Source organism: Orussus abietinus, unplaced genomic scaffold (assembly GCF_000612105.2).
Source record: "Orussus abietinus isolate OABI.00-Male unplaced genomic scaffold, Oabi_2.0 scaffold24, whole genome shotgun sequence".
NCBI lineage: Eukaryota > Metazoa > Arthropoda > Insecta > Hymenoptera > Orussidae > Orussus > Orussus abietinus.
Genome location: NW_019394437.1, coordinates 220,589 through 240,230, shown reverse-complemented (window position 1 = coordinate 240,230; position 19,642 = coordinate 220,589). Strand labels below are relative to the sequence as shown.

Here is a 19,642-nt window from a genome sequence, read left to right as displayed (position 1 = left end):
AAAAAAAAATAATTTTGTTTACTGTAAAAAAGGAATAAAGAATCATGGCAAGTAGGAGCGAACCATTAGAAAGATCTAGGCTTCGACATTTCACTAGCGGGTATTGTTGGAACTAGTGAAACGACCCACGGTAAAGATGGATTCACATTTTACCATCGATCGACTACCATGGCAAACGCCATTACCGCAATTTTCTGCGCGTGATTAACGGAACTTACGTCACGAATCGACTACCGGCAACGGCGGCAAGCTCGGTTCTTCAGGTGTGTACAATCTGCACAGTCGTCCGGCGAATTCCAAAGAGATCAGCGAATCCAGCGAATCGGCGCGCATCGACAGTTCCCGACTAACCTCACTCTTTCGTGCCACATCTCGCTCCAGCTCATTCTCCCTCGACCCTCCAGCGAAGAACGACATCGAGTTGCCGAATTGCAGGCCGAATAACCGGTAACCTACGTTTAATCTACATATTGCCAATACGTCTACCTATGTCCGAATATTTCTGATTCCGCATAATTCTGTCTCCCGTAATCCGGAATAACGTCCAACTCGAACGACGACTATTCAGAGTTTCGGTGAAACAGAAAACCCGGCATTTACCCCTCCAGTCTTCCGCTCTTTGAAGATCCTTTGTTGTGCCCTGTGCCGCGGCCATCAAAGAAAAGGAACGCCTAACGGCTCTTTGAATGACGCCAGGCTTTATTATATTGGATAATGCTACCTAATCTTGAGAAAATTGCGTAACTCTAGACTTCGACTTGTCATTAAAGTATATTCCATTCATATTTATGGTGATTCGTGGATGTAACGAATTTCTGTGACTGCGTTGCAAGGTCATCTTTTCTGGAAGTTTCTTGGCCATTCAAAGGTCGCCTGTTTTGCACATGTATGTTCGATTAGAGATATGAAGACAGTAAATGTAATTGACCGAGCCGTTATCTTATGACTCAGGAATGAACTTGCGATCCTTGATATGATGAATGAGAAATTAACGTGCGATATCGGGGATTGAATGTAAAGGGTATCTATAGAACTCTGATCGGACACTCGAGTCGAAGGAGAGAGATTATTTGAATTTCTGCTTCTCGCAATAATTTGTTGAGTATTTAGGATATTTTGTGTGGGTTAAAAGTTACAGTTATGAAAAACAGTGTCGATAACTTGCTTTCATTTTGTGTTACAGGTTATTTCTGTGAAGATGCCGATTCCCTCGTTGCAAAAGCCAGCTCCTGCCTTCAAAGGCACTGCTGTTGTCAATGGCCAGTTTAAAGATATCAGCCTTGCTGACTTTAAGGGCAAATATGTTGTCCTGTTTTTCTATCCCCTGGACTTGTACGTACTTGATCGAAGAATTAATTTCCTTCACATTGAAGCTTTGACTAATGTATGATATTTTTACAGCACTTTCGTCTGCCCTACCGAGATCATTGCATTCTCTGACCGTGCGGAAGAATTCCGTAATATCAAGTGCGAAGTTATTGCAGCTTCTACCGATTCCCACTTCAGTCACCTTGCATGGGTAAACACACCGCGTAAACAAGGTGGACTCGGCGAGATGAGCATACCCCTTCTTGCCGATAAAAGTGCCAAGATTGCCAGAGATTACGGCGTACTCGACGAGGAAAGTGGAATCCCCTTCCGTGGTCTCTTCATCATCGACGATAAACAGAACTTGAGACAAGTTACGGTCAACGATCTCCCCGTTGGAAGGTATACAATTATTTACATTTTTAAAACATAAATTAACTAATTCTTTAATTGAAATCTGAAGAAAAACAAAAGTTAGATATATAAGTACGTATCTTGGTTATCATATTTTATTAATATTGTTCATTAAAATGTTTACAGATCCGTAGACGAAACATTGCGACTCGTCCAGGCATTCCAGTATACGGACGAACACGGAGAGGTGTGCCCAGCTGGCTGGAAACCAGGAAAGAAGACCATGAAACCCGACGTAGTCGGATCCAAGGAGTACTTCAAGGATTCTTAACTGCTGTGCAGAAAAGAGTCATTACATAACACGTATCACGATCATCACAGTTCTTTCTGCCTCTGAAACTACCAGATACATTTCCCTGGTTTAGTATTCTAGCGTGTAACGGTAATATTTTGTATTCCTCGTATACTCATGGGAAAAAGCTATTTTGTAGTTTCCATTTATTAAAGGTTTTCTTTTGTACACCTTATACAGTCGAGTTGTTCCATCGTACTTTATCTAGTGTCGATGAGTGTACCAAGTTACATTGTGTAACAACGGATATTCCTCACGTGCGATTATTTAAAATGTAATTATATGTTCATGGTCAAGTATTACTCAAGCAGACGGACTTGTGTTGGTCACAATTAACTATCGGTGTATTGTGCTCGAAACAAATGAGAACGTTCCAACGTTTGCTCTACTTTCTACTCCGTTGAGGTCGTTCCTCGGCCAAGGCAAAAGCGAAGGCATTAATGAGTCGTCGCGGTTCCTGGTCGGCTGTTTAAAATTAAACGAATGTTAATACCCTTTGCGAATTGTTATGCAAGCGGCACACTGTGTGAGTAATTGGGTTCCCACGATTTGTCTGACGTAACCTTGAATCGTAACGGGAGGAAATCGAGGACAATTACGGAGTTAATTAATATTCCGCGTAATGGGCGATGAATATGAGTCGGCGCTTAACAAGACAGGTAATTAATTGCAGAAAAACCCGTGAATGCGTGTCCAGGTTAATTGTCAAAAATGCAATGTCTGTATGATCCTATTTCTTCGACTTTCGTGCGACAACCTTGTATTCCCGCTGCATGTGGCCTTGGAATTGTATAGTAATTAGAGTAGTTGTATAAGCGGCACAATGAGTCATGCATTAATGGATAGGGTGGTGATTCTAATTAATGAAATGATCCTCAGGATGGGGCTTATGCCATTACTTCCTTGTGGGTCTGTGTGGTATGTGCACCCTTGCTGAGGCCGGAGCTTCACTTACCCTAATTATCATTGCACCCCTCCTTGCATGCGACATGCATTATGGGAGAAACGAAGTGATAACGATAAATGCGGTTTCATCCCTCGGTATGCTATGTTCCGGACTCTTTAATTATTAATCAACTTAAGAAGGTTAATTGATTGTGAAATGAGTTTCAATGGGAATTAGTTTAATAGAGATTAAGAAAGTATCGGAAATATTTAATAGGCTTAAGAACGTTAAATTCTCTATAAAACATGATAACCCCGTTGGGGAATGTTTCCTACGTGTTTTCATATTCTCATAAAATCCCTGATTGAATGGCATTTCACAATCTACTAAACCCCATAATTAAGAAATTAAACCATTTATCCGCACGAAGAAACCATTATCGACGTCGTTATCATTCCCTTCAGGAATGGCTTTCGGTGGATTTTTTTTCGGTACATTGGCAGACGCAAATGGTCGGAAAGGATCGATTCCGATCACCATGGTGGTAATATTTTGCGCCTCCATAGGACTCTCCTTTTCCCGGACGTATTTCCTGATAAACCTGTTCATTTTCATGCTTGGCGTTGGGTAAGCGATTACTCCGGAATCAATCACCATCCGATCGCGGATGGAATTAATTTAAAGGACATTCTTTTAGAGGAATGTTCAGTACATATTTATGAAATATGAGTCCATTGATTCCAGAGTAGCGAGTAACAATGCGATGCTACGAGTGTATTTTATAGAATGTCTGCCTGCGAAGAAGAGGGGATCCTGTTTGGCCGTCATCGACCTCCTCTGGGTTATGGGATTTGTGTCGGCTTTAGGTAATTCTATAAAATTCCTCGCTATTATCCGGCCTCGAAATAATGCGACCAGTAATTACAGTAATTAAATTATTAACTCTCCAGGATGGGGTTGTCTCGTATTAAGGAAACGAGGACCAGGAATTAATTAAACGGGTAATTTGCAGGGATATCCTGGGCCCTCGTGCCGTCCGTCGTCAGGATGCTGGGAAACGAGTTCAGGCCGAGTTCCTGGAGAGTCCTGGCAGGACTCGGGGGAGCTCCCACCCTAGTGATGGCCTGCGCCGCAAGTCTTCTTCCTCCTAGTCCTCGGTATCTCCTCCACCGGAGACGCCCCGAGCAGGCTCTCGCGGTTCTCCAGCAAATGTACGCCATTAATTATTCGAAGCACGCCGACAACTATCCGGTAGGTCCAACGGCAGCCGGGGATTCTTTTTTTACATCGGCCCACCGGCTGAAATAACGAAATAATAATAAGTTTTCGGCATCGGCCCTCGGATCCCTGTTTGGCGATTCGTCGAGTCCAGTGCCGAGAACTGGGAGGAATTGTTAATTAATCGGTTTATTTATCGAGCCCGTATTTCAGCCCTGCGACCTGGGGGACTGCGTCGAGCCCTGCGAGGACGAGGACGAGGAGTCGCGAGGACTCGTCGAGAATGTCGGCAGGTATTTCAGGAAGACCGGGAAGAGGGTCCTGAAAATCTGCACTCCACCTTTTGCGAGGGTCACGGCTTTGGCGGCATTCGCGAATCTTCTCCTGTTTCCTGGGTACAGTGGAGCTTTGCCTTGACATTTCTCTGATGTCTGGCCTTCGATTGACGAGACGTCGGAAATTTTGCCGCATACTGTTAAAGGGATAATCATTATAATTTTATAACATTTTTCTTGCAATATCTATCCACGCGCGGTGGAATGATTTTATGACGTTCCGTTGATATGTCCTGTAAACGTATATTACACGTTTAGTACGTAAGTGTATCAAGTTTCCTAGATCATTTTTAGAGTTGTGAGGTGGCGTTGTAGGATTGTTTTTATTTAAGAAATTTTACGGAGGGTATGTTAATTCATTATTAGGACGAATTTGTATAACCTCGGATTTGTTTATTAATCATTTATACAGGTTCGGCTGGTTCGCTTTGTGGAACGCGCACGTTCTCCAAGAGATCGTCGGAAACAAGGACGATGGGTCGTACAAGGATCAAGGATGCATCGTCGATACCGGAGACATAGGGCTGAGCTTTCTCCGTAATTGTCACCAAGTGAACGACGGCCAATTTCAGTTGTTCTTGCTATTGTCTGCGAGCTTCGTGATCGGCGAGGTCCTCCTCGTCATCGGAATCGACAGAGTTGGCAGAAGATTATCAACCAGTTAGTATAAGTTAACTTATAATAGATGAATCAATATTATCGTTCCTTGCGTAGGCCTTGAAAGTGAAACAATTACTTCGTAATGGTATAAGTTCCCTGATGGCCGATTAATTAATTTAACCGTACCTAATGCAGTTCTTAAACAATAATCACGTTATAATGATCTTTTTAGTTACTTCCGGCCTCGTCGGCGGAACAGCCATCCTCACCTTGATATTCGCATCGAGACACGTTACTAGAATCGTCCTGGCCTCCTTCTTCCTGGCCACGTATGCAACGAGCTATACCACGGGGAGCATTTTAGTCCTGGAGAACTACCCCACGTCCGTAAGGTACCTAAAGCGACATGTATTAATCCATAATCGGCAATTGAATGATTTTTATCTTGCATTTTGTTTGTATTAATTTGTTTGGCATTTTTAAAATTATTTTCCAGAGGCACCGCCGTGGGATTTGTCAGGATACTGCCGCATGTGGTGGGATTTCTTGCAAAGTATTTCTTCAGCATGTCTTGTTTGTCGGCTATCTACATAGTGGCTGGACTCGTGATAGGTAGAAAGCCCTTCGTTAAGAGTATTTTACAAATTTCTACGGTGAACGCTATTTTTAATCAACTATTTATCATTTCAGGGGCCGCGATCATCGCCATTCCGATTCCCGATTTCACGAACCTGCCTATGCGAGAGTAAAACAAGAAATTTTCCATTGACATTGTAAACGCATACAAGGAGGGGATCGCAAACAATTCCGCCAGTTTACTCGTCCATTAGTAAATGAAGATCGTCGACTTGTATTCATAAATTCTTAACCCGTTGGAGAAAAATCCGCGGAAAAAGCGGCAACTCGTGAATGAAAATAATCTGCCACGGTCGCGGTTGTATCGGATCTCACCGAAAACTGTCTCGACGAGAAACCGGGCCGATAGCCGAATTTCAAGCTCGGTAAATAAACAGCGTGAAGAGGCGCGGTCCCGTCTCTCACCGAGCCGGGCCGGCGTTTCCGTGTATCTATTTCGGCCGCGGATCGGCAGAAGGCCTCGAACACGCAGGCGCGGCTCGGCGGGAAGCTCGAGACTCGAAGCTCGAACCTCGAAAGCTCTCGGAAGGTTCGAAGCTCTCGGAGCTTCGCCAGAGCTCGGTCGGCCCGCAGTCCGAGCAGAGCTTACAGTCCTGGCATCGCCTCTCGAGGGGCCGAGCAGAGCTTTGCCGAGAGAGCTTGCGGCCCGAAATATGTCGATGCGTCCGGAAATAACCGCGCTAACCGCAACACTTTCCTCCTGAGTTAACTCGCCAACCCCGGAACACGCCTCGCCGCCGTGCGCCGGAAGAGCTTTCGATGAGCTTCCGAAGTGCCGTGTAAGGGAAGGAACCTTGAAAAGGGACACGCGTCGCCGAAGTGCGCTGGAAGAGCCTCCGTTGAGCTTCCAAAGTGCCATGTAAGGGAAGGAACCTCGAGAGGGAATCCTGGAACACGCGTCGTGGTGCGCCCGGAAAGTTTCCACTGAGTTCTCGTAGAGCTTGCGGTGAGCCTTGGTGGTACCATGTAGATAAAGAAATTTTGAAAGGGAATCTCGAAGAAAGAGAGCTTTCCTCGGATTTTTCTGGTACCGTATATGGGAGAGAACCTCGGACCAAGGGACCACCTCGAGATGGGAACCGTCGACGAGCTTTCGCTGCAGCTTTCGGAGGTGTCGACATGAGAGCTTCGGAAAGCTCGAGTGGACCTCCGAAACCACCTCTCGAGCTGATCCAAGACCGAGGATCTTCTTCTTGGACCTCGGAAAGCTGTTAAGCTCGAGGAAAGTGGAGCTTTCGCGTGGTGATTGAGGGGAATGCCTGGAATCGCGAGAGACGCATCGCGGAGCCCGGTAAGGGGGCTCGAATAAAATAGAAATTAACATTTTTATTTAACAAGGGACTCGTACCACTCATTGTCATTCCCGAGCAAGCGAGGCTAAAGTGCTGGAATGCTTATTTAAGACTCGCATGGAATTTTTTGATTTCTTCGGGGATGACAATTTACGATTGCGCTATATACTCTGATATAGCCAAGTCTTTGAAGCACTATGGTGCTGTATGGGGGCAACTTGTAGGTTTCCTTCCCTCGACCGGAAATTGATTTCATCGAAAGGCCTCCGAAAGTGTCATACCTGGGGAAAGTCTTTGGAAAAAAGGGGAAACACCCTGAAAAGACTCTTCGATACCAAAAGGTCCAAGCAACCTGGATTTAATTTCTGCCTCTTCCTCGAGGAAGCTGCTGGATAGCATCCGGAGATACCCCGAAGAGAAAACAGGTACGCGAATATATTACATTGCCTCAATATTGGCTAGTAATTGATAATATCGTGACAATATTATCGGGCTAATATTTAAAAAATATTTCGACCAATAAACCGAATATTTTCGTAAAATGTACCAAATTAGTTTAATATTTGGTGCGACCTACCGCGATATTAATATTAAATTACTCAAGGAAACAAAATCCAAGATGGCAGAGAAGTCGATGCCGGAGAGCAGAGTCGACCCTGGAGGCCCGAGGACCTCGGAACCATCGCCAGGGTCGGCAAGAGAGGATCAAGGTCCTCTTCGAGGGTGCGAGGCTCCCCGGGAGCGGAAGAAGCCTCGACGAGAAAAACTGGACCCGAGCCAGCTTCCGGTCCCACCACCAGACCCGGAGACCAACGTCTTCGACGAGGCCTTCACCCGACATAAGGCGCAGGTGGAGGCGGAGGCCTTGAGGAAGGAGGGCGAGTTCCTGGATTACTTGATGGACCTGCCGAGCCCCCCAGGGGTGGAGGTACCCCCGTGCCTCTCCAGGTCGACGTCGACCTTCGCCGCGAGTCTTGGCCGAGCCGAAGACGCCTTCGATCACCTGGACAGGCTGTACTCGCTGATGGAACAGGTACCGAGAACGTTTATCTAAGACGAGACAAGACCACAGTCTTGCTCTTGATCTTGCTTTTGCATTTATTCCCCGCTACTCATCTCGAATTTTCTCGCCTCGATGGGATCACTAGGTGCTGAATCTGCGCGACCGGAACTCGAAGCTCTGCCGGAGGATCCGCGAGCTGGAGCGGCTGCGAGCCCTGAAGAGCGCCCATTTGGACCTGGAGAGAGCCGCCCTGGCAGGAGAGGAACTGGTGCTCCCCGAGGAAGACGCAGCCTTCGCGGAGTGCCTGCTCGCGGCGATGCTGGCCACCGCGCCCGAGCCGACCCCGAAGAGGAACCTGAGGCCGCCACTTCCTCGCCAGAGAAGTCGGTCCCTTGCGGTCGACCTGCCGGGCTCCTTCAGCCCCGGGGACGTCGGCAGGTTCTCCAGGAGGTCCACTCCTGGGAACGGTGGGAATAAACGCGCCGTGGGCCTAGGTCGACCCCCCAAGGTTTCAAAGTGGACCAAGGTTAAGGCGGCCTTCAAATGGGAACGCGCCTACACCGGGGGCGACCACGTGGAGAACGACGTCTCCAGGTTCCTCAGAGTGCCGGAGAATAACGACGGCTCCGTCGTCTCCGGATCTTCCCCCAGGACTGCGGAAATGTCCGCGCCCCCGACTCCTGGCACTCTGTCTTCGTCTTCCTCCACCGAGGACATCTTCCACGGTGAGATAGTCCGAAGCCTTTGGACTCGCTTTTGGAACCGTGCATTAATACCAGAAATTATTCTACAGTAGGATCTCTAAGACCTCAGTTTTTAGATATTGCGCGATCGATTACGGTGCCCAAGATGAAGGAACATCGTTACAAAATACACTCTCAGGATCCTTAACATATTCCCCATATTTTCCCGGTTAGGGTCCAACAAGAGCACGTCCAACAATTCCGGACAACTGTCTCCTCGTTCAAGGGAAGACGGCAGAGACGAGGAACCCGGTCGTCGAAGTCGGTCCCTCGGCGGAGATGCATCCATTCCTCACAGCATCGCATTCTTCGCGTCCACCTCCAAGGTACGCCCGACAATAATTCCCAATCACCTCGGAAAACAATCTAGTACGGCCCGAGGACTTCGAACAATTATGACAAGTCCGGCCGACACCTATTTCTCGAGGAACGACATTGGCATCGGACGCTGCGCCGAAGCCAAGCTTCTAAAAAAGAAACGCGCGAGCGTGGAAAAGCGGGAAAGTCGATTCCGAGACGAGCCGTCCTGATCGGGCCTTTGCTATCAAATATCACATATATCCATATTTAAGATCAATCGAGTAATTGATAACACCAGAGATATCGAATCGCGACCGTGTTCAATCTCTTAATCCGAATCGCGAGACGAATCGTGGCTGGACTATTTCAACTCCCAGCTGTCGGTTCCTATTAATCATTCGCGCCATTTTTGGAGCCGGTCGGTAAGGTCCAAATTCCCGGGATTTTGGCTCGCGAATGTGACCCTTAACGCGCCGTGGCAGGGCTCGCGGGTTTAAGGGACGGGGCCGCGACGGAGACGCCTTCCCGCGAGTGATGTTCCGATGATGTCTCTTTCAGGACGGCCCCGGGGGCAAGAAAGCGGACAAGGGCCACAAAACACCGTGGGGAAAGGTGAAAGACATGATTTATTTACGACGCGACAGTTTGAGACGTCAACCGGGGTGCGGCAGCGGGCGCAGCGACGACGGCTACTCGATTTCCAGCCTCGAGTCGGCCGACATCGTTCAGGATGTAATTTCTGTTTTTACCTTCCGACTTACTATCTCCGCCCGTCCGGAGGTCGCTTTAGAAACGCGAGAGAAAAGGAGAAGGAAATCCTATGACGTAAGAGGTCCGCCAAGACCGCCTCGGAATGGAAGCGAAACGTTTGAGAACTTTTCTTCTGGAAATTGACTAAGCCTTGATAATCGTATGCAGACACATGTACCGATAATTGGGAAAGTGGTCTACGTCACTTTTTTGTTACGACACTAAATTCATTTTATAGCAATTTAATTCCCCATTATCTGGTAAAATCGTGACAGTTCGTCGTAAGACCGATTTCGGTTTAATCGAGGATGCCTAGTGTAGGAAGGGACGATTGAAATGTGATTTTCTGATCGAAATGCGACTTCCAGATAGAAACGTGGTTCACGTCCAATGATGGAACCAGGCGCGGATGTTCTCGCCTCCGTAATGGCACCTCCCGGTTTTAAAAATACCCGGAAAGAAATAGGAGATATCGAGGCCTGTCTCGGGCGCAGCATCCATTGGTCTCGGGTTCTAAAGTGTTGCCTCTCCTTTTGATCTCTTCACGCGTCCCTTGCCAGGGACACCTCGGTGTTCTCCATGGCGAACCGTGGAGAACGTCACGGGGGTGGCGAACAGCTGATCGCCCCAAATTTCCCGGAAAATTCTGACACGGTCGGGACGTCACAGGGAGACCTTGTTCTCCAACGAGGTCGGTTCTGATCTCTTTGCAGAAACGCCGACGAGGCGACTAATCTATTCCAGAAACGGATCCGCGACTTTTTCTTGCAATTAACTCTTTCGCGAAAGGCGACACAAAACGAGCCACGCAACGATGATTTATCTTATGTCAGTCTATAAATGCGTGATTAGAACACTTGGTATGTAAAGGCGTTGTGCTCCTCGGGAAATTCTTTAATTAATTTGGCAGGTAATGTACTATTTACGAGATTTCAAAACTGCAAACGCCGATAATACACTCTCCGGGAAATTGTCAAATCTAACTTGGCAGCAAATACGGAGGGCATACTAAAAATCCATTTTAGACGCCATAGCGATTTTTACGAAATTTCAAAACGCCGTTTCGCCAGCAAAATGTAGTTAAAGGCGGATCAAAATGTCGAGGGGAGTCGCAGGATCGACGGTAATGTGTGGTCCTTGGTTTTTATTCTCGGACAGGACGTCGGAAGGCCAAGGATCCAGATCACAGGCGAGCGGTCTCCAGCGCCGGCGTCGCCGAGGAAACCATCCGGGCAGGAAAACGAGGTCGTGGACTTGGCGACCAGAAGGTTGACACCTACTTTGACCATCACGGTTCCATCCAACGAGGAACTCAGATGCACCTCCTCCCCGGAATCGGTCTCGCCTCTGCTCACACTTCTCCTCGATTCCGGCGAGGAAAGATCGCCCTCCGAGGAATTCGACTCGCCGAAGCGTCCACCCACAACGAGCCAAAACGAGTCCTCGCAGTTCTCGGTCACGAGGTCGAGGACCTGCCAGGAAGTGCCCTCCGAGTTCAGGAGACAGGTGATCGTGACTTTATTTTTATACATTTAATTAATCCCAGTGGGGGACGCGGTTGGATGTTTTTTTTTTTTTTTTTTTTTCTGCAATTTTTCTCACGACTTTGGACTCCATTGTCAGAGGTCGGTGAAGGCGGAGTCGCAGACCTCGTCCCCTAAGACCCAGAGACACGATTCCAAGTGGAACAAAGTCAAGAAGGCCTTCCTGACGAACGCTGCCTCCATTCCTTCCAGCCCCAACAGGATTTCGTCCTTTTTCGACGGTATGAAATATCCTTGATACTTTGCGGACGGTCAGGGACCCGGGACCCGACTTCTCGCGTCTTCTCACATGTGAAGAAATTAGCGCGAAACCTTTTTTATTGTTGCGAAGTCGTGACATTTCGAGAGCATGTTTAGACTAACTTTTCACTGCTTTTCACTTTTCCGAGCACTCAGGCGGTTTTGGAAATCGCCCTCCGAAGGTGGCGGCGATCGTCGAAGGGGAGATCGCCTCTCGATCGTGAAGATTTGTTATGATTGGGCTAAAAATACGAGACGTGTCGATACATCATCCGGATATCTCGCATCTCCGCGGGGAGCCGTTTAATCCCGAAGGACGTCTCGGGGAATTTATGCCCTGGAATCTCGGGGGATGAATCAGAACGTTAACTGCCGGATTATTTTCTGACGCGGCTGAGAATATGGCTGGAAAATGTGGCGTTGGCTGCTTCTCGATTCGGGCATCCTCGAGGACTAAAATTAATTTTTATGAACACGCGATGTGACCTCCACCAGGGTGGCGAGCTACTCTTCAGCAATGATATTCATTTCTAATTTAATAAGGCAATTTAAATTACAGTGCATGTACATGCTCTAAACTGACGTGTGAAATTAAAAGTATACACGCATTAAACGCATCCAATGGATTATGAATTTAGTACACCGTATTAATAATTGCAATACACATTTAAGGGATTTATTTCACTGTCTTAACAGAGTATACACACGCGATATCTGGCGTCTCCTCGATTCCTGAAGAGCATCGCAAGTGGTAGTTACAACTTGTTGTGATAACTCGGGAAATATGTAACGCAGCTCGGATGCAGCTGCAGAAATAATAACATAAATACCTCGGCGGATGCACTTTCCGCCGAGAATTGAAACGCGAGAGGTCTCATTTCCCGGGGATCTAGAAAATGACTTGACTCGAATATGGATTTATCATCTGTTTATTTACCGAATCAAACCTGGGCGCCCTGGTATGTCGCATTTAATAGCAACATTTCCGACATAATGGTCCCGAAATAAGGGGCTGACTCTTCCGGCTTGCCAAGAGAATTCTAGGCATTCGAAATGTAAATCACCTTGGACGAAGCTCGCGGGGGGAAATTTATGAGGATAATGAAAATTCTTACCCGCGGTTTATTTGCAAGTGAAATGTCTCGTTACGACCGTGAATGATTTTTCTGCGTGCAGAATCGGACGGCCTGGCGAGTTACAACGCAAGTGCGGAGGACCTGGAGAACGATTTGGCGAGCTCGGCCATCCAGGCCGAGATTCAGAGAAATTATCAGCTGCTCCACGAGAAACTGAGTGCCGAATTCTACCGGAAGCTGGCCGAATGGGACAAGCTTAAGTCGGGGTCGCCGGCGAGCAGTCCGCAGCCTCTGGTCCAGGAAACGAGAGACTCAAGGGGAGGAAATCCCTCGAGGAGTTCGGCGGGGCTTCGGATGCTGGGCGAGGAGCAGCTGACCCCAGAGTTCAAGAAGAAGCTCCGAGAGTGGAAGAGGATCAAAAAAGGCGAGTGCAGCCCTACGAGCTGCGAACAGCAAGCAGCGAGGAAACGAATCACCGATTGGCAGCTCTGGAGACCCCCCAAGGTGGACTCGAAGTCGGAGGAATACGCGAAGACGCACCTCTCCGAGGACTTCATCAAGAAGATGGAGGAGTGGAAGAGGATCAAGGCCAGCCGCTGGGAGGACCAGGAGTCGAGTTGCAGGGACCCTGGGAAGACAGGGAAGACCTGGAAGAACGTGGAGGACAAGGACTTCAGGGTCCTCGAGAGGGAGCTCGGCAAGATCGAGCGAGAGCACCAGAAGATCGAGAGGCAGAGGGAGAAGTTCCTGGACAGGGAGGCCAGGTATCTTATTATGTCTTCATCTTCTCCTCGAATTTCATATTCCTGTTTTTTTTTTTTCTATCTTTCTTTATGTAATCCTTTGAATTTCTATTTAATGACGGAATCGTTTTTGCAGGCTGTCAAAATTGCGGAGGGTCGTAAGCTCGTCCCCCCAGAAGAAGGAGATCCTGGTTCACACCTCGACAGGGTTTTACCGATTCGAGGGCATCTCCAGGAAGTTCACGAAGAAGCTCTACGAGTGGGAAAAGAGCCAAGGCATCTCTCCAGAATCCTCGACATTTCGTCTCCTCCACCCTGCTACCAGATGTCCCCTGGGGCTGACGACTGTGAACGCGAGCTGTACGTTTGTCAATTTGTTTATTCCCCCGCAAGCTGTCAACAAAACATACGGAATGAATCGGGAATTTTTGGCAGCACCGCGGAGGACGGCTAACGTATCTTGACAAGACACGTGAGACGTGATATTTTTACCGCCACTCATGACAACACGGTCGCGGTACTATTATTGTCCTCTTTAATCGAGCGATAGCATAAATAAGTACAAATAATTAACAATCAACCACGTGATAATCGAGGCTCTAATAAAAGGTCTGACACCCGTGAATTAATTTTCTTCAATTTAGGAAACGTTTATAAACAAATTTAAAGAAGAAATTTCATAGACAGCGGGCTTCAATATTCACGTGGGAAAATGTCAAACAATTAGTAGCACCTTAACGGATGGATATTTTTCTTTAAACATTTTTGACAGGTTCTGCAACATCGATTATCTCATTTCAGACGAATCGGGGGTTCGCCAGATGCTGAAGAGATCGAAATCCGTGGGCAGCGTGGTGGAGGGTAGCGTCAGAGAAGAAACACCGATCAGACAGCCTTCTAGCTTGTCTCTGAACGACGTGGAAAATCTCGAAACGGAGTGCATTGTCGGTGCGTATGTCGATGTTAATAAACATTGTCGGTTCCGAAAACGGTGATCGGCCGATTCGTTAATCACCCGTCCTTTTTTTGGACCCCCCGCAGACGACTCGCAAATGGGATCGGAGCCCGTCATAACCGAGGAGGAGACGACGGAAGACATCGCGGTGGACGACTCGGAGCCGGAAGCGATGATAGTCGACATCGAGGACGTCATCGAGGAGACGGCGAGCCCCATGGCTGAACTTCGACCCCGTCAAACGCCGATTTACTGCGTCGCTGCCAGCGAGACAACGAGCATCGCCGTTCCCCTGGGGACAGTAACTGCCAGTCACGAGCCATCTCCTGTTATTTTGGTCCAGGCAGGAGAAGTCCGGCCCGTCAGCTCCCGTCCTAAAGGCCCGAAACAGGGAAGTCCTCTTCAGGGTACCCGGGCTCCTCCAGAGCGCGCCTCCACTTCCAAGGACTCCCTCGAAGGGGATGCCTCCACTCCTGAAGAAGCTCCCCGGTCTATCGACGTGCAAACCGAACACGAAAATAGGTAAGACAAAATCTGGGCGCACTGAGGAAAAGATATTCATTCAACTAATGCATTAAAAGCTCGAGATTAATTGGATATGTTTCAGGACCGCGGGAGGGGACCAAAATGGCGGCTCTGGTGCAATTGGTAAGGATACCCGGGGAGGGAAAATTGTCAAAATCCAAAGTAGGATGTTCCGATTTTAGGACGTCCTGAGGAGGGACCTTCCGAGGGAGGGCAGAGGGAACGGGACCTCGCCGAGGTCAAGAGAATCATCCAGGACTTCTGCAAGGCCAGCGGGGGTGCCTTGAGGGGTCAAGGGGACGTGTTGGAAGGGGTTTGTTTCATACATGTTTTTCAATGATATACACTTTTTATTTATGTACATTTTTGCCGGTAGCTTTTTTGCTGTGGTGGGCCATCTAAAATCAACCATTTTGATTGCACTTGGTGGTTCTACCGTTAAGGTGTGATTTGTAGGCGTTCTAAATTTTCCCTGTATTTCTAAGGAGGTGGGAGGTCCTGGAGATTGTCGATATAGCGGGAATCTGCTGGGAGCAGAGATTCAGAGGGAAGATTCCTGCCGTACCAACGACGGTACTCGTGACGGTACTTCCGACCCCGAAGAACAGAATTCGGGAAGATCTCCAATGTCGAGCAATGGGACCAATAAAAGGATCCACAGTGCAGAAAATCTACCAAACGGTAAAGCTAACGTCCTATTATCAGTTACATCGAATAAAAATCCAAGTACATCGAAATAGAAAAATTAAGGACGATCTCCGAACGCGGAAAAAAAAAAAATTAGTAAACCAATCCTTTAATTTCCAGGCGAGTATCGAGGTACGGGCACAGGACAATCCCCACAATTCAAGGAAAAAGTTCCACGCACGGAGGGTAATTTAAAAGGAACCAATGCGGAAAATTGCAAGAAGAGGACGGCAGTCTTCAACGAGAAAGGCATTGCAAGAAGGACGACATCCTGTGGGAAGGACGGGATTTCCAGGATGCGTTTCGAGGATCCTTTGGGTCCTATGATCGGCGCCGAAGAGGACGACGTAGTGATAACAGTGGACCGAGATATTCGGCAGAAGAGGGTCCTGAAGACCAGACGCCTGACGGACACCCAAGTAGGATACAAATGGTGTGCAAAGGAAGTGGGAAACGAGGACAACATCCAAGAGTCCTGCAGAAACGACGCCCTGACCGTGTCGGCGTTCTCGGACAACCCCAGCGTGGAGAAGATCGTCATAAACGAGAGCACCCTGAACAGGATCGTCGTGAGAACGGCGAATACGGAGACGAGGAGCAGCCAGGATCAAACAAGGACGAACGCGGGGACCAGCGGGACCAATGCATTCTCCACGTTCCAAGACTCGTCCTCGAAGAAGGAGAGGAACGGGGCGACGAGGAACGTCTTCGTCAAGACGAAGAGGATGATCTTCTCGCCGTTCAGGAGAGACAGCAAGGGAAGGACGCCGGAGACCCAGGGGAACGAGGTCGAGGAGGAGGCTTCTTCGGGGCAGATGCTGCAGAGTGGGGCCAGGACCTGCGAGGAGAGGAGCAGGTCGAACTCCGAGTTCCTTGGGGATCCTAGGAGAAAAAAGATGGACTTGGACCCCGAGAACGGGAAGGTAGACCTTGGGATCAGAAAGATGGACCTGGACCCCAGGAGGCCGCCCATTCCGCAATCTCCGGTACCTGCCAGGTAAGGAAAAATGTATAATTGCGATGAACGAAAACATACTCTTAGTAGTCATCGATTTTATGTTCAAGTAGCTTGAGAAAGAAATTTTAAGGTTAAAAGTACCTCTTCATTATGTCCACGTATGATTCGATATGAGTATTTTTTATTGACATAAAGTATTTATTAAAATTTACGGTAGGGATACCAGAAGTACTTGATAATGGAACAAAAGTCGAATGTCGTACTCGTATTCACTTGTACCGGTTTATCCCTACCAGGAAGGAATACCGAAAGTCCTCCCCGAAGACCACCCCGGCGCCCAGTATCCGGATGATGATCCAGAGGTACAACCAGAAGCTGGAGGATGCCGGAAGTCCCGGAAGTAGCGGAAGTGGGTCCCCGATTTGGAGATCACCAGCCAGCGAGAGAAGAGTCCGTACCAGGACGGAAAGGTACCAAGAAGAAGTGCGAAGAGCCATCGAAGGCCACCCCAGGAACAAGGAGGTCTTCAAGAGCGCCAGTGCTGGCATCATCGGCAACGTAGGCGGGTCTTCGGGATGGATGGAGACTCCAGCAAAGCGTGAGATCCTGAAGAGCACCAGTGCAAACTTCGGTGCGATCTCGTCGTCCTCGAGCCTCTTCTCTTCCAGGATAAACGTCCCCGTCGAAGACGCATTGGACATCTCCGCGACGTCCAGACGTTCCCCGAGTGCTGGGACCGAAAAAAAACACCTGGAGGATCAACCTCCAGAAGGATTCTCCCAGAGTATCCTTCCTCGGGTCCCAACGATGGAGGTTCCTTCCTCGACGATCCCCATGGGGAACCGTGGAAACGGAGGAACCAGGTCCGTGGTCTCATCTAGGTCGTCGATGTCGCATCTGGACGCTGAAGAGGCTGTCCAAGAAGAGGGTGAACGGTCCTCTTCGAGGACCAGAGCGATGAGGATCCGTAGGGCCAAGCAGGACTTCCTTTCCCGAGGTCCTGGGTGCTACTCGCACGATCCGCAGATGCATAGAGAGGATGCCGAAGGGACCTCCAAGCTGGAGGAGCAAGACGAGGCGCCGAGGTCGGACCTCTTCAAGTCCGCCAGCGCGGGGATGATCAACGTAGATCAAGATACTTTTGAGAGGCTGAACCTAAACCGTGGGTACGAGTCCTTGCCGAGGGCCCCGAAGACTGGAGAACTGACCAGCAGGCTCGGCCAGATCGCCAGTAGGTTCAGAAGGTCCAGGTTGAAGAGGTCCAAGGATAAGGAGAGGGACGGGAGAATGAGTGCCGTCTCAATGCTCTGCAGACAGAGTCTTCTGGTGGACATTCGGGATCAGACCACGAAGAGTTGCCCGTCTACCCCTGCCTTCCAGAGAGAAGAGGAGGACGAGAAAGAGAGACTGGGGAAGCATCGAGTGAGCCATTGAGTGGCTTAAAAAAATTAAAAAAGCCATCGAGTGCCTTGAAGACTCCCGCGAGAATTTCTTCAAGGATGTCTTCACCCTTTCCTACGAGATCTACTGTCTTTAACTTCCCAAGTGCGACTTTTGGACTCTTCACCGTCGACTCTGAAGAGCGCGGAAAATACGACCCACGTCGTAGACTAGTCGAAGACGGCGTGAAATACCTTTAGTGTCTCTTTAGTTCTCAACCAAGCTACCAATTTGTACCAGAAGAGCGTCTCTGCTCTTCGCCATATTAATTACGCGTTACGTATTAGCTGTAAATCCGGAGCACCGGCGAATACAAGACATTCTGGAGGTCGTATTCGGGTAGTTGTTCCGAAACAGTACCACCTACTAGCAGGTCCTGTGTCAGGGGATCTCCTCTTCCTGGAGGCCAAAGAGACGTCCGAGCTCGGCTGCCGATTTATTTACCCCCTTCAGACCCTGAAGAGTTTAAATCGAAGTGGTCCGGCACAATGGGGCTCTGGGATCGATCAAATAGAATTAATATATCGAGGGGACTCGAGTGGCGACGCGTGCCGCTCTTCGAGGACCTCCTCAAGGGTGGCGGCACACATCGCGGCATCTCGGCCGGATTTCATTCGGGAACAAACAAACAGACCATTCGCGCGTATTACCGCGACTCGCCGAATCGTGTCATTACGTCGATGGGAACCACGTCAATTCGTCTCCCCTGGGACCCCCAGGACCCCAAAACCCACGGGAACCCCTGCCTCGAATTCGACTCTCGACGTCCCTGACCCCTTCCCGAAATCATATGCAACCCTTGAAGCCATCAGGATAATTGACAGCGATTAATTAAGGCCCTGGAATCACCCTCGAAGAGACACTTTCGTTTTGTCGGTACTTCGCTACCAGGTCGATAGGGTTTCTTCCTAGGAGGTTCTCCAGGACGTAATGCGGTGTATAATTTTTTTTTCTTCTTATAGCAGGACCACAAAGGGGACAACCGGGAGAGTCGGGACCCCTCCGAGAGGAGCACAATGAGCGACCATGTCGAGCATAATGTCTCCCGGGATCGGGAACGCGAAACAGGGCCTACCTGGTCCGTAATCCAGGGACATTCGCGACAGCACGCATCAACTCATGTTTAGTTTCACCCTGGTTTCAGTTCGGAGCCTTTCACGAGTCTTGGAGTCGCCCTTGCGGGGAAATCAATGGACTTCCGCTTCTGGAGTCAATGGACCACCCCGGCGAGGCTGCGGATCAAACAGGGACCCCGCTTTATGGCTCTCCTGGTTTACGGTTTACCTGGCCGCGTGTGCCGCTTCTTAATCTCGGTTTAACCCCGGCTTCCGGGATGAGCACTCGGAAGATTACGCGTTTTTCTTTATCTCGGATTTGTTAAACCGCGGGTGCCACAATTTTAATCTCGGATTAACCCCGACTTCCGGGATGAGCAGTCTTTATCTTCGATTTGTTAAGCCCGCGGCCGGTTATTAATCTCGGTTTAAAATCGGAGTTTGTACCTTTCACGGAGTTTCTCCTCGGTGTCAAAAGTGGACAGAGGAGCCCATATCGTAACCACATGAACTAAAAAATGAATCGAAACCAAGGTAACTAGGTTTCCCCTAGACCACCCTGGCAGGTGACTTTACGAGCAGAGCAACCTTCGCGCGACTTCCGCTCGTGAAAGTCAAGGTTCTAATGGCCGACACGATTAT

At 48.9% G+C, this 19,642-nt stretch overlaps 3 protein-coding genes across 5 annotated transcripts; all 3 read left to right on the top strand.

Annotated features, from left to right (window-relative positions):
* Window positions 1-259: 259 nt before the first annotated feature.
* Window positions 260-2,189, top strand: LOC105701845 (peroxiredoxin 1). 2 transcript variants are annotated; one of them, XM_012428964.2, is made up of 4 exons: window positions 260-447; window positions 1,184-1,332; window positions 1,402-1,710; window positions 1,849-2,189. In XM_012428964.2, the coding sequence occupies exons 2-4, from the start codon at window positions 1,199-1,201 to the stop codon at window positions 1,991-1,993; spliced, it is 588 nt and encodes a 195-aa protein (XP_012284387.1). In that variant the 5' UTR covers window positions 260-447; window positions 1,184-1,198; the 3' UTR covers window positions 1,994-2,189. The 2 variants fall into 2 exon arrangements, with proteins under 2 accessions (XP_012284387.1, XP_012284388.1); XM_012428965.2 differs by lacking the exon at window positions 260-447 and adding an exon at window positions 1,077-1,097.
* A 1,408-nt stretch (window positions 2,190-3,597) lies between these two features.
* Window positions 3,598-5,850, top strand: LOC105701584 (organic cation/carnitine transporter 7-like). Its single transcript, XM_023432330.1, has 7 exons — window positions 3,598-3,766; window positions 3,913-4,151; window positions 4,332-4,513; window positions 4,866-5,113; window positions 5,286-5,445; window positions 5,550-5,665; window positions 5,744-5,850. The coding sequence occupies exons 1-7, from the start codon at window positions 3,619-3,621 to the stop codon at window positions 5,800-5,802; spliced, it is 1,152 nt and encodes a 383-aa protein (XP_023288098.1). The 5' UTR covers window positions 3,598-3,618; the 3' UTR covers window positions 5,803-5,850.
* Window positions 5,851-6,262: 412 nt separating this feature from the next.
* LOC105701841 lies at window positions 6,263-18,279 on the top strand. 2 transcript variants are annotated; one of them, XM_012428954.1, is made up of 17 exons: window positions 6,263-6,980; window positions 7,206-7,406; window positions 7,586-8,014; window positions 8,130-8,709; window positions 8,902-9,053; window positions 9,586-9,759; window positions 10,936-11,283; window positions 11,401-11,542; window positions 12,738-13,401; window positions 13,517-13,740; window positions 14,182-14,328; window positions 14,422-14,857; window positions 14,943-14,983; window positions 15,043-15,173; window positions 15,346-15,541; window positions 15,668-16,544; window positions 16,802-18,279. In XM_012428954.1, the coding sequence occupies exons 3-17, from the start codon at window positions 7,601-7,603 to the stop codon at window positions 17,937-17,939; spliced, it is 5,664 nt and encodes a 1,887-aa protein (XP_012284377.1). In that variant the 5' UTR covers window positions 6,263-6,980; window positions 7,206-7,406; window positions 7,586-7,600; the 3' UTR covers window positions 17,940-18,279. The 2 variants fall into 2 exon arrangements, with proteins under 2 accessions (XP_012284377.1, XP_012284378.1); XM_012428955.1 differs by lacking the exon at window positions 9,586-9,759 and having other exon boundaries at window positions 6,263-7,406.
* The last annotated feature ends 1,363 nt before the right edge of the window (window positions 18,280-19,642 follow it).

Excerpts from the sequence above, each read along its gene's own strand:
- LOC105701845 (XM_012428964.2), top strand. The coding sequence starts at position 1,199 with ATGCCGATTCCCTCGTTGCAAAAGCCAGCTCCTGCCTTCAAAGGCACT. Across the intron at positions 1,333-1,401 it reads TTTTTCTATCCCCTGGACTT|CACTTTCGTCTGCCCTACCG; the intron begins GTACGTACTTGA and ends ATATTTTTACAG. Across the intron at positions 1,711-1,848 it reads AACGATCTCCCCGTTGGAAG|ATCCGTAGACGAAACATTGC; the intron begins GTATACAATTAT and ends AAATGTTTACAG.
- LOC105701584 (XM_023432330.1), top strand. The coding sequence starts at position 3,619 with ATGAAATATGAGTCCATTGATTCCAGAGTAGCGAGTAACAATGCGATG. Across the intron at positions 4,152-4,331 it reads AGCACGCCGACAACTATCCG|CCCTGCGACCTGGGGGACTG; the intron begins GTAGGTCCAACG and ends CCCGTATTTCAG. Across the intron at positions 5,446-5,549 it reads AACTACCCCACGTCCGTAAG|AGGCACCGCCGTGGGATTTG; the intron begins GTACCTAAAGCG and ends ATTATTTTCCAG.
- LOC105701841 (XM_012428954.1), top strand. The coding sequence starts at position 7,601 with ATGGCAGAGAAGTCGATGCCGGAGAGCAGAGTCGACCCTGGAGGCCCG. Across the intron at positions 13,402-13,516 it reads TTCCTGGACAGGGAGGCCAG|GCTGTCAAAATTGCGGAGGG; the intron begins GTATCTTATTAT and ends TCGTTTTTGCAG. Across the intron at positions 14,858-14,942 it reads CAAACCGAACACGAAAATAG|GACCGCGGGAGGGGACCAAA; the intron begins GTAAGACAAAAT and ends GATATGTTTCAG.